We start from the raw sequence: 14,244 nt of genomic DNA, 5'->3' as shown, positions 1-14,244 counted from the left end.
TACTTGCCCGAACTTACTCTCAAGGGTATTGAAGCCAGTACATCCTCATTATCAATATATTTGATCAAGTATATTTTGGTGATAGTACAATGAGAAGTATTTGAACACTAGAAAGAGATGTGCCAATGTGAAATGTGTAACATAAGGAAACATCTACACTATTTACATATTAAACATTGATATAATGCAGCCGAATATATAAACATGAAATAGAAACATAAACTATTGGACACTTAACCCATTTCCACTTTACCAGTGAATAAATGCGTGAATTATCGAAAATACCTTGTTTCAAAATAGCGTAAACACAGAATAGTTTTGAATGTAACCATACAGTGTTATTTAGTAACCTACATGGCGTGCACGAATTAATTCATAACTATATATTTACATTAAATGTAATTATCTGCTCTTTGCGGAATGCTTCGCTGCCTTTGTATCATCAATATAACGGTTGCGATTTGCCTTACGAAAAGATAGTTGTAAAATGTATCATTCTAAAAATGAAGTGCTTTTCGCCAATGGGCGAACTATCTTTTTAAACAGCTGAATAAGTTGAATTATGGGTCCTCATACTGGTTGACATAATTTCATTTATTTGCAAACTAAAAACATGAGATTTAAGCAAATGGGAATATATATTACATTGGCCTGCCCACTTTGTTTCCGAAAAGCATTATTTTTTTAATTCTCATGATGTATCCATAAAAATAATGTTGAATTTTGTAAAATCCTTTGTAAGAAATGACCACTGCGATGAGTTTTGGACAAAAGGGTTTCGTGAATTGTGATGTGTTCCTGTCAAGATCACCCATCATATGTAGCCATGCCAACAGTTATTAATATAAATATGCAAAAGTAAAAACTATTCGAAGACGCTTTTGCATGCAACTGACGTTACAGTATATGTATAGGAAGAAAAAATTGTTAATCGCTTTGCTTTGGTCGATATGCTCAATGATATGTGTAGCTTTTTCTGTCATCGTGAATTCTTTATTCAAAGAATCTCTTACACTGTGATCAATCTTAAATGGTAGTGTAGGGCGAATGAATGAAAGATTAATGCACAGCATGTCTGTTTGTGATACATCAGTATAATAATCATTGACTTCAGAGCTTCGTAGGTGTGTTACGTTATATCATTCTGACATGTGTACCCTGCAATGGCCATGTGTTGCCTTGCATTTGCGGTACGTTTTCTCTTATTCGGATTAAACTCTTCAACAAAAATGTGCACGAAAGATAGTAACTTTCCTTTCCTTCATCATGGTGTGAAACTCCCTGGGAAGGACATCGTCAATGTTACGGCGGAGGGCTTGGTTACGTGTGCGCGTACATGTTTGACTAGTGATATGTGCAAGTCTTTCAACTTTGACACCAACATCGGGCAGTGTGAGCTGAACTATGCCACGCTCACACCTGAAGGACTGAATGTCACTCATCTAATAGCTGCCGCTGATTTTGTCTTCACGGACATCACTCACTGGCCACAGGTAATACTTTTAAATACATGGTTAATGGTGAATATGTTCAATCAAATTCATCATCGGCTAAAATCGGCTTAAACCAAAACTTGAGAGACACTATTGACTGTAGATTCAAGTTTTACGTGGCTTAACATGATCAAAATTAACATGGGGCACATAAAGGTAAAATACTGCCAGATGTGTCACTTAATTTTGATCGAATGTATTTATTTTGTAGAAACTAGGCGCATGTGCAAATCATCAATGTGGATTTTTCAATGCATACTGTCAACCTCTGGATGCCAATGAATACGTTTGCAGTCAGTATGGTAAGTTAACCTTCAAAGATACCAATGAATAAGACTTTAAAACTGTCAAATGGGCAAGTATACGTAAGGAAGTTACATATCCCTGAAGAAACGGCAACATCCACGAGATTTGAGCACAAATCAGTTGAGGAGAATATTATGTTCAACATATTGTTGAATTGGCGGTATTTAACAAATCTCCCAGTGCTAACGAGGGGTAATGTTGGTGAATTGATCTTCAAATATTTTCTTCTGTGATGTTAAATTTCAATCAGTGCATGTGCAATGTAGGCCTTTTTAAGTTTTAGTTGATCGTGAACATGCCTGTTACTCATCTGTGAAGGACTTACAGGGTTGATCTGCTGTTAGACCAGCTCATATGCAGTGTAGAAAATTGATCTGATGGGTGCGGATGTTCCAGGATCAATCATGCATGTTTGCTCCTCAGCAGGTATACCAACATCCTGTGCAGAAATTAAGGAATGTGACCTCTCCAGTACAGATGCAGAATACTGGCTTCGCCCCGAACTTTGACCTGTACAGAACCCGGATCTACCGTCACAACATGACCACAGACAATCCATAAGGGTACCTGACTCTGCCCACTCCCAGCCATGGAGTGTTTCCAAATGTCTTTAATCAGCATTGTAATGGGGAACGCCCTCTGGTAGGAAAATGTGTTGGCAAATCAGGAGAAGCATGGCACTACAACATCAGAGTCTTATCGAGGTTTGTGTTTTTTTCTGGTTTCGTTTTCTTTTCCTTTTTATTATCCCGTCTGGCCAATGTCTTATGCATGTCGTAAGGGACGGGAAAGGATGTTTTTTAGGTATAGCGCATTTTGGTAATAAAACAAAAAATTACCAAATAGCGTTACCTATGCTCGACATCACACTTAACGATAGGTTGAGTTTCACATAGTTAAATACAAACACCGTTTTGCAAATAACATAGTCTAAGACAACGCAATGTATTCATGTTGAATGTGGAATTGAAACGGCTGTGTGTACAGAAATGACCAATTTCGAAAAAGTCTGTAATTCTTCCATTCTCTTCACCATCAGAGGACGATGCATACATTACTGAATATGCCACACAAATGTGATATTCTGAGTATAAATTGATACCGTTGAGGATTTCAGTCATGTTGGCGACCATCTTAGATTTTCTACAACAATGGGCAATCGGATATATCAATACTCAAAGACACCAACAAGCGAATGTCGTTACTACAAGGAAAGACAAATGTTTCAAGGTTTGGTAATAATAATTAGTCCAAATTCCAAATGAGCCACAGCACACGAGGGAGTTCACAAGCAAGTTCACACGGTCAGTAGCAGGTGTGTCCACTTTGTGCATTGATGCAGGCCTGGCACCTGCGTCTTATTGAGGCCACTAAAGGTCAGTTGAAGCCCTGGGGGAGGATTCGGATGACGTCGTAAACATCGCCCAATTTCATCCTAAGCGTGTTTATGGGTAACAGATCAGGGGATCTTGCGAGCCAGGGTAACACATTAACATTGTTCTGATTGAGATACTGTTGTACAGTTGGAACTGTTCTACCGTCAGCTCGGTAAAGAAGGAAAAAAACGTGACTGGTCGATGTTACAAACTCTTCTCCACCCATATCGCCCCTCCGCATGTGTTGTCTGCTCCACTAGAGAAGTCGATGTTCTGTTGCTAGCGACTTTGAATACAGTACAATTGTGCTACTGACAGCTCCATTTAGGTCGTCAGTTTATGAACAATAGTTCGTCCTCTTCACGCGTGATGTTATGACCCAATGTGTGACACAGCTGGTGTTCATTAAGTGATATCTCGAACTGACGAATAATACAGGTTGATATCAAACATTTAAATATCATAGTTATTTCATTCTAAAATAGAACCTGGAAATCAGATTTATATGCATGTACAAAAATTCCCCCCAAAATATTTGAGTAGACGAGGCCCACCTCAATGTTTATGCTTTAATCATGTGTTCACTTAATGCCCTTTTACTCTATTGGAGATGCTATTTCAGATGTCACAGAATCGTCAGCAAAAGAAGGGACGTGTTTCCTGTGATCAACAAACATGTACCAGTGACATGGAAATGTATTAATGATGGCAGACGGTCTTTGTATTGAGTGATCACAAGTCGCACAGTAGTTCTCACCATTTAACTAATTTCACAATGTACATCAAGTACTTGTCTGTGTGATTTGGTTTGGCAGACAAAGTGGTTACACAATTAACAATGTGTGAACTGTGAAGTAAGGTAACGGCTAAAATTATATCCTTCATACGCCCATACAATCACACCACAAAAGCATTTTACATTAGGTGTGGTCGTCAGAGGAAGGAACTTAGGTGGGATGAGAACGGTGAGTACATTCTGAGAAATGGACTTGTTTTATCACGCTTGATTCCAAGGCATCATTTCCCGTGAAGCAAACAAGGCCCATTTTGTTGATCGATATGCAAGTTTGAAAAAAACTTTAAACCAATGACTGAAACATTCAAAGCAGAGACACCCTGGTGCGCATATCAAGCTACAACTAGCGAAGGGTGTGTTGTTTCACAAAGACCCTTTGATACCGTTGACAGAACCAGTTCATGGTTTAAAATGATAAAGTCAATTCTTACTAGTAAATGTTTTAACGTTATCTATAATATGTAATAAAGATAAAATGTTTACATCTCTGGCGTCTTACCCGGCAACATAGGGGTTAGACAAGGTAAAAGTTTATCTCCTTTTTTTATTTGCTTTATCAATATATATAAATATATACACGATCTTGAAGATTTCATATTGGAGAAAAATAGAACTTGTTTAAATGTTTTAAAAGATGAATTTTAATATATTCTTCATTTAAAGCAATCAACACCTGATTATATGGTGTATTGGTAACTTAGGCGGTACGCACTTGAAACTTAAGTGAAAGGTAGAATGATTGTATGCCTGTGTAAAACCATATTGTCCCATGAAAAGCTGTCTGGTAAACTGTATTTTGTCACCCTATGTCCTGTATAATTATCCTCCGTTGATGACGGATGATGTATGAAATGAGTGTCAATTGGGTTTGGGATTCACAGTTGTTCCCTAGCATTTTACGTTGGACCTTCGGAAATGGAGTGAAACGGCAAAGGAATCACCCAACAGGCTACATATTACTAACAAAGGTAAATATTATACAATGTTTAAGAACAATCCCTGTATTTACGAATATTTGTTACAGTTGCTATATAATTTACCGATGGATTGTAAACCTAAGGATATCAAGCCACATAGATTACCAACAGAAAATCGTAGGTGGCGAAATATTGAAACATCACGAAGAAATTGTACTTTATGCAATACTTGTATTTTAGATGAATGTAATTTTCTACTTCACTGACCATCTTTAAAAACGCTAAGAGTAATATATCTTCCTAACTGTTCCCTAATGGATTGTTCTTATGTGCCCTTACTGACTAGAATTGCCAGATGTATAGAAACTGGCCTAGTAATAAATGTTGCATTAGAAACATTACGATTCCATGTTAACTTTAGCAAATTCATATATGTATGCTCCATATCACTGTAAGTGATCTTCGAGAATAAAACAACTGTTCTGTTCTTTTCTGTTCTGTACCAGGAGCATTCAATTGTGCACACTTCCGTTGTCGCCAGGTCGGTGGCTTTGAACATATTTAACATTCCCACCTAATTCATCAGCTTAATTATTAATCAGACAATAATTAATCTTATGACAATTGCAGAAATAACTATCTGGAAAACTTAATGCAATCGATAATCATTTTCACTGCAGACGATTTATACTACCAAGAGGAAGCTTTCTACACCGGTGGGATCTAGTTTTTTCTATCAGCGTCAGCAGAAATGTGTAGACGTCAGATGGGAATATGTTGATAATAGAAAAAAAATCAACTCTATAAAGGCATTTCATTACACTTAGGTCCCGAACTGTTTAGAACCCTTTGTACCCGGAGAATTAATTCTACGAAGGTTCCGGTACACTCTATAGAACCCATAATATTATCAAATGATAAACTCAAAGCAAAACTCTTTGAACCCCGAAATGAAATGAAATGGAAAATAAAGTAGTGTTCAGAAAGGTACATCGTATTAATGAGTGCTACCTTGTTGGTTTTGTTGTATTGTCTTCGTAAATAAAATAGTTTTAGATTTCCATGCTAGTTTTAGACATCATCTGTGATACTCTAGTTATTTTACAGTCCTTCGATGACTGATTATTTAACAACTTATATTTATTGTGTATACAAAACCTACTCTCGTCACTATATGGCAGAAATATTGCCGAGGTGACGTTAAATTTTAACTCACTCACTCACTATTAATGAGTGTCAAAGGAAATTTCGCAGTTTCGTGTTTTGAAAGTGCCTCGAGAGACTTCTCGTACAGAATATACGTCTGGACGATATTGTACACTACTATATATGAATGATTCTTATCAACAGCGTGGTTTCGGTTAGATATTTTTCTATTCAGTAGTGTTAGCCCTGAGGCCTTTGGCACAATTACTGTTGTATGTAGTTGTGGTGCTAGTGACATATTAATGACATGGGATTCATTTTTCGGATAAAAAAGCTATTGATTTTACAATATCTGTATTGCCTGAATTTAGAATACCTGTTCATCTAATGCAGTTTTTGATAGACGTGAGAAATAGCAAGTATCGGTTCCATTCTTTTGATAACATATTCACGACATGGACATACCTTCATGACGATTTAAAGAGTAAAATTAAAGCAAAACGTCTTGTGGGAACTAAAAGATTCAGGAATACAGCACCCATCTAAGCGTAACTCCAGAGTGTAATGTTCGTAAATGGTCTCCATGAACAACACGTACATCTACTATTGATGTTATCTTGATGGATTCATCATATTTTATTTATAGCTTTGGTATAGATTCCCTTTGTTGGATTGGAATATATTCCCTAAGTCACACACAGAGCTGGACTCTGTGTGGATTTGAAATATACATACACAAACGGCATAAAGTTTGTGTTCCAGTGTTGGTAGGGAACTATAGAATGGTCATGGTTTTATGTTTGATAGTTTACAGGACTCAGGCGCAATATCAGACAATAAAGAACCACCTACTTATGTAAGCGGTGTCAGAGAAGCACATCACAGTTAGATACCCACCAGAACATTCGGATCCAGCACTTCCGCTGTAATCTGACACGGAGACGTGAGCAGTGACAGCTGAGAACTGGAATATCCTTGGGCGCTGATGCTCGATAGACAATGTCAATCAAGTAAAACGTGGGGCTCGATAAGAACGTTCTCTCGCCATAAATTAAATGGTAATTAACGACACTCTTTGGTCGAAACATTAAGCGTCTTTCCGCAAAGACGGAATCTTTCTTCTATTGATTACCTTGTCCTGGCCTACTGTATGTGTCTTGGAGTGAGTGAGTTGGGGTTTACGCCGCTTTTAGCAATATTCCAGCAGTATCACGGCGGGGGGACACCAGAAATGTAAATTTCTGAAAACATAAATATGAAGGAAATGATTTTATTCACCCGGGTGAAATACAAAAGCCCCGGACTTTGCTGACAGCACACGGCAAAAAACAACAGTTTATTGATCATTTGTTAAAATACCTAGGTCAGACCATTTCCCCATGCAAAACAACCCACTGGAATATTCTCATGTCTCCCTGTTTCGATTCCAAGTGTAGCAACTCCACACATGAAGCACTCCTTTATGCTCTTGGTAACGGGGTTTGAACAGAGTGTCCTGTGGAGTAGGATTCTTAAATGCTCTAAATGATCTGAGTTTGTTTCCTCCCGAACCGCCTCCCGTCTGCAATTTCCTATCCCAATCTGACATATTCGCTCACCTTCATCAAGGTAAGGAGAAGCATGAGTGGTTTTAAAAGATTGGATTTAATGTCAAGGTGAGTGACATAAGTAGTATGTAATTAGGTTTACCTTATGCGGATTGAGACTGCACCTTAAAGATCATATTTAATTCCTCAATACTCATTCATGAATACCGAAGTTACCCAATAAAGGACCTTTACCTTCCATGTTATTCATAAATGTGATTATTGGAGGCATTTTGTGTATTAACGGCTCTTAATTTGTTATTAGCACTTACTTCAGAAAACCAGTTGTCGGTGGAGCAAACATTAGTGCAAACATCAAACCAGGCTCACTCACAGAAGAATTTACTGTCGGGATGACAAAAGGTAGAAAAATGCTCTTTTGCTGTAACGAGTGAGTGTGTTTAGTTTCACGCCGCACTCAGGAATATTCCAGCTGTATTGTGGGCGGTCTGTAAATAATCGAGTCTGGACCAGACACTCCAGTGATCAACAGCATGAGCATCGATCTACGAAGTCAGCGAGCCTGACCACCCGATCCCGTTAGTCGCCTCTTACGACAAGCATAGGATATTGAAGATCAAGGGCGACACTGGGACTTGAACCCAGACTCCATTATCAACCGCCAAAAAAATTACTATGAAGGGCTAATGAAGTCAAGTAATACATCTATATGGCATATATTCTACAAACATAAAACAATATCCTTTCATTGTTTATAAAGGGTTCGAGGGGTGGACATGGTTGACCTTCATGAAACAGTCTTTAGTTGTATTATGTAAATAAATAGAAAGTTTTGGAAAACGTGTTAATATTTATGCTAATGTTGATAATCTTTACGCATCAATGTTTGCTGATGATGTGTAAGGAGTTGCAGATACTGCACTTCAGTTGCAGAAGTTGCTAAATGCTAAATCCTTCGAAGGTAAACAAATTGAGGTTGTGCCATTTTATAGGTATCGTGGTATAGGTTTGATTCCTAGGCTATTATGGACAAATCCCCAATACTGTCTGCTCTCACAAGGTAATAAAACACTTTTGTCTGTGTATTCGTTTCAATTTGTCAGCTCAGGATCTTTTCAAGCTGTTCTGCCTATTCCGTGTTGTGGATCTGAGGTCTAGGCAACATCATATTGTAAAATTATTGAAGGTCTTCAGATTAAGATTTGTAGACAGTACCTCAGAGTTAGTAGAAATGTAAGTAGAAGTATTGTTCTAGGGGAATGTGGCAGGCTTCCATCACAGTTTTATTATATGTCTAGAACGGTTAAATATTGGTGTAGGTTAATTCATTTAGAATCACACAGACTCCCATTTCAGAGTTATAATATGTTGAAATCTGGTAGAATTCGGGTAGGGCGACATGGGCTACAAATAAAAGATATGTTATTTACATTTTGGTTTGGGGTTTGTTTGGTTTTCTCAGGATGTTAGTGATAGCAAGGTATTTATGCAGCTGTTTAAACTTCTGCTTTCTGATAGTCTCAAACAATCATGGTCTGCAACTATTCATAACATTTCAGATTCATTTGCTTAAAAGCATTTTAAATCATTACTGCATGTAGAAGGCTAACTATCATTATATATTTAAATATTCGTTAGCAAATTTCAGATGCAGCAGTTTTGGGTGAGGCATAGAGGTAGGAAGGTATAATAACATATCAATGGCTGACATTGTTTTACGGTAAACTAGATAATATTAACTGTATTGAAGAGGAAATACATGCCCTCTTTGATTGTTATATAATGAGGCTAGAAATAAGTTTATTACTCCATTTTTGTATAATACTGTCAGCAAACAAAAACTTTATACACATCCTTAACAGGAAAGATAGAAATAGTATCATAAATGTTTGTAATTTAAACAAATGTATATATAAAACGACAGCTGCAATTGTTTAAGCATAAACCTGTCACCTCTATGTGCGTTTGTTTCAATTTTGTAATTTATTTGTATTGTGGGTCTTTGGTTGTTTTACTGAATAAAATGTCTGTCTGTCTGTCTATATGAAACAATAATACCTTCAAGGCTTGACTATGACTGCCAGGTATTTATGTCTGCCTCAAAATGTCATCTTTCCAAACTTTATCGGATTCAGTTAAAGGCTTTGCAATGTGCACGCATGTCTTTGTAACTCTCCCGGCTGAGGTGAAGTGAAATGGGGTTTAACGACGTTCTTACGAAAAGTTCGCTCATGTGATGACGTGCATGCATTTGTATGAGTGGCTGCATGTACTAGCCCAGACTTGGGCTGGTTTCATAGTGCTAGCTCAGTGAGATACCATGCCGCAGTTAAGCATGAATACCCCACTCAGACACATTATACTGAGACCGAGCCGACCAGTCCTTGATGTACCAATTATGCCGAGCACCTCAAAGGATTCATCCTTTGTTCGAACTTCTAGGGCATATTCACTGTACCTAAGGTGTTGCTGGTAACGCACGTTACGTTACGTGCATCCCAACATGGCGGCAGGTAAGATCGCTTGGCGATTATTCCCCACGAATTAGCAGTCTTCCACGTGTATACAAGCAACATTATTTAGCACACTGATAAACTTTGATGGTGTGAGTCTTCCACGTGTATACAAGCAACATTATTTAGCACACTGATACACTTTGATGGTGTGAATACATTGAATGCACTGAATTTGCTTGTTAATGTCTATGTGTTGAAGAATAGGCATTTTTAAAGTCGCAAGAGGATGTCGGTAACGCAAAGTCTGGTTGTTGGTAACGTGCACTGAATGATGCTGGTAACTCATACTGCCCTGCTTTAGTCGGTAAACAGAAATTGTCGATTTATGATTAATGTTCACAGATGTTTACTGCTGCTATATTAACAGCATGAGCGACTTTTTCTGTGGCGTGTCATTGAACTTGAACGGATTTACATGTGTGTGCCCATTGTTCATTACGCTGAGAGCTTTTTCTCTGTCCCTCCTCAATTCGGACATTTGACATGTTGATTTCGTTGCAATGTTGACGTTTAAAGTACATTTTACATCGAGCATTTATTGGGTAGGGCTGAATATATAAAGCTATATAGTCTGTCAACCCAACTTTAGGGACTGCATATTTTGCAAATATTTTTTTTGTTATTCGTTTCAGTGTAATTTTAAGTGTTTACATGTACCTCCATGTTTTTCCGTGACCTCAGGAACCTATCATTAATATCACGGGTGCTCCTGTGGGGGTACGTAAGTCCCCAAACAATTCAATTAAATTTAAGCTTACTATGATTTTTAACTGCGGTATATGTGTTATTTTAATGTTATGGCTAGATTGTAAAAAATTGCTGACAGCTGAAGGGATGGTGTAAATCCAGCTCGGGTCCATGCAGGTAGCAAACGTAATGTAAGTCCCCATGGTTCCTAGTATGGTGATCTCCCTTCAGTTGTTGGCGATCTAAGGCCCGTTTTTATATTGTGTTGTCCTCTATAGTTAAAGTGTTTTAGATCTAATTACTAGTTTTACATTTATATCTGTGATATTCTAGTTGTTGTACTGTCCTTCACTGACTGGCTTTTTATAATTTACCTTTACTTGTTATTGATGTTTAACTTTCTTAATCACGATATGGCTGAAATACTGCCGATGTGACTTTAAATTTTAACTCACTCTCTCACTAATATCACGGTAATCGCCTATTAAAAAGTTACCTATATAACTATAAACATGGAACTTGACGTTTTGTCAACAAAATGTATCCCTGTACAACTATGGGTCTGCACAGTTCAAAAATGGGAGAGGTGTGTGTCTCTCAGTTTGAAAATGTTCTCTGTTATCTTCAGACAACAAATCACATGAAAAATGTTAATAGCGTGCATATCCACCTTTATTCGTGACCAACTCGTATTATTCCGGGACAAGCCGAATAGCGGTTACGAAAAGAGGGGAGTGGTGACGAATGATCCAACTTGTGCACGGATGACTGCTTTGACCCTCCTCCTCATGCTTGTCGTGAGTCTCCGGATTCGCTCCAGAGGCAGCTGCTACCACTCCCGGCGCAAAGCTGCTTCCAAACATGCCAGATCTTGTACAGGCGGATCCAGTGCTCGCACTCGACATCCAAGAATGATACAGACAGGCTCCAATGGGTTCAGTTCCTTGCTCATAGCAGGAAATTTGGTTATAGCGTTGTTGGAGAAAAACAGTCACAAGTCGGGAACTATGTGGTCTGGCGTTGTCATCCATAAATGCAGGGCGAGTGGCTGATGGGTGGTTATCAAAATGTGGCACAAGAACAGGATCCAGAATGTCCCGGATATCGTGGTCTCCATTGAGGTTTCCACGAATAGTTACCAAGTCCAGTTTACAATCATGGGAGACACAACTCCATCTAAATGGCCATCTTTCAGTTTTTGCTGCTGGACCTGCATCTATTCTCCAAGCCCTAGGGAGGGTAAAAGCATATGATCATGAGGCAGTTGAATTTATGGAGTTCATGGCAGGTGTTAAGGCAATCGAATAGAAAGTGACATTGTTTATAAAATATAAGTGAGTGAGTTAAAGTTTATAGTCACAGTGGCAGTATGTATGTAAACGTCAATCCTGGCGAAATTATGTGTCAAAAATAAATTCACGAACGCCGATATCAAAGGTATGGAACATGATCCAGAAATGAAAGGTAAGGACTCTCAATCTAGCATTAAGCATCTTAAAGACGGAGACGAATTATTAACTAGTACATCTCATATAGCAAATAAACTTGGATAAAAAAAATGACCAAACATTCTTCCTCATCAAATTATATCCCACAATTCCTAAAATATAAAATGCAACAGGAAAAGAAAACTATTAATTTCAATTCAGATAACGGGGAAGATTATAATGACATATTCTCTATTCATGAGCTTCATACTGCTCTTGATCAAGCTCATGATACGGCTACAGGGGCTGATACATACATTATCAGCTCCTGAAACGCTTACCGGATTCATGATAAGAAACCCTTTTAAACATTTTTGATGATATTTGGACTTCTGAACAATTTCCTTCTTCATGGCGCTATTATTATACCCATCCCTAAACCTGGACGTGATCACACTGCTCCTTCGAATTATCGACCGATCTCATTAACTAGCTGCGTTTGCAAGACCATGAACCTTGGAAACTAATAACCTTATAACAGACATTCAATGTGGTTTCCGTAAAAACAGAAGTACTATCGATCATTTAGTGCGTTTAGAATCCTTTGTAAAAACACCATTATTCAAAAACAACATGCAGTGTCGATATTTTTCGATTTAGAAAAAGCATATGACACTACATGGAAACATGGTATTTTAAGAGATTTACACGATACAAATCCACTATTATTATTATTATTATTTTGGATTGAGAGGCCGTTTGCCTCAATTTATATCCAACTTTTTAACGGACAGGCAATTTCAAGTTCGCGTGGGTTCTACCCTGTCTGATCATTACAATCAGGATCAGGGTGTCCCACAAGGCAGTATTTTGTCTGTCACGCTCTTTAGTATTAAAATAAATAGTCTTTCAAAGGTTTTAAGTGATTCAATCGATGGATCCCTTTTCGTGGATGATTTTAATATTTCTTGTCGTGGTAAAAACATGCGAACTATTGAGAGACAATTATAAATTTGTCTCAACAAAATCCATAGATGGTGTCTGGAAAACGGGTTTAAATTTTCGAAATCCAAAACCAATTGTATACATTTTTGTAGGAAATACAAACCCCATAAAGATCCTGAATTATCATTAAATGGCATACCCATCAAAGTGAAATTGGGTTTAACGTCGTGCTTGAAAATATTTCGCTAATATGACGACGTGCATGCGTGTGTATGTGTATGTGCGGCTGCTTGTACTAGCCCAGACTGAAGCTGGTTTTATACTGCTAGCTCACTGAGATACCATGCCGCAGTGAAGCATGAACACCTCACTCAGACACATCATACTGACTCCGAGCCGACCAGTACTTGTAGTACCCATTAATGCCTAGCGCCAGGCAGGGACCAACAAGTACCATATTTTAACGTCTTATAGCATCAGGAACATCTATAAAAAGTTCAGATTTAAGTCTGTTACAACACAGGGTTTGATATAAATTTCAGTTAGCTTTTTTAAAGTTCCATCTTGAGGATGGGGTAATATCAGATTGGTTCACAGGTTTTAATATTGTTGGAAAATGGTCACTTCCACAGAGGTCATTGTGGACTGACCATTCAAATTCATTCAATAGGTGTAAGTTTGTAATTGATAAATCAAGAGCTGAATAAGTTCCTGTGCCAGGATGTAAATATGTGTTAGAACCGTCATTATATATGCATAAATCAAAATCTGAACAGAACTCTTCTACCTTTAGTACCACCTCAGAGTGGGTTGTGGCCATTTAGATCTCCCATAATAATACAAGGTTTCGGGAGTTGGTCATATAGATTTTGACGTTCAGTCTTCTGAAGAGTTGAAGACGATCAGATGTACAAAGAGCATAATGTGAGCGCAACATGTAATGTGAGTCGCACGGCAACCGCCTGGAGACCAGTATTAAGTATAACAGGGCTATGGATAATATTCTGTTTGATAATGATCGAAGATCCTCCAGTGGCCCAATCACCCGGAGGTGAAAAAGAATGGTATGCATTGAAATGGCGTAGGTC

General features: G+C 38.0%; 1 protein-coding gene across 3 annotated transcripts in view; it reads left to right on the top strand.

Annotated features, from left to right (window-relative positions):
- The first annotated feature begins 451 nt into the window (after nucleotides 1-451).
- The window catches only part of LOC124265271 (A disintegrin and metalloproteinase with thrombospondin motifs 9-like), a 40,042-nt gene continuing 26,249 nt past the window's right edge, over nucleotides 452-14,244 (top strand). For 2 of the 3 annotated variants that reach the window (XM_046700058.1, XM_046700059.1), the window contains exons 1-2: nucleotides 452-1,493; nucleotides 1,705-1,795. In XM_046700058.1, the coding sequence (XP_046556014.1) occupies nucleotides 1,164-1,493; nucleotides 1,705-1,795 (421 nt within the window). In that variant the 5' untranslated portion in view covers nucleotides 452-1,163. Of the gene's footprint in view, nucleotides 1,796-2,222; nucleotides 5,930-14,244 lie in introns of those variants that run through there. The other variant, XR_006895401.1, reaches the window with a different exon arrangement.

Source organism: Haliotis rubra, unplaced genomic scaffold (genome assembly GCF_003918875.1).
Source record: "Haliotis rubra isolate DU_JTF1 unplaced genomic scaffold, ASM391887v1 Scf97, whole genome shotgun sequence".
Classification (NCBI taxonomy): Eukaryota; Metazoa; Mollusca; class Gastropoda; order Lepetellida; family Haliotidae; genus Haliotis; species Haliotis rubra.
The sequence above is the reverse complement of the archived record's forward strand: the minus strand, read 5'-3'. Positions and strand labels throughout refer to the sequence as shown.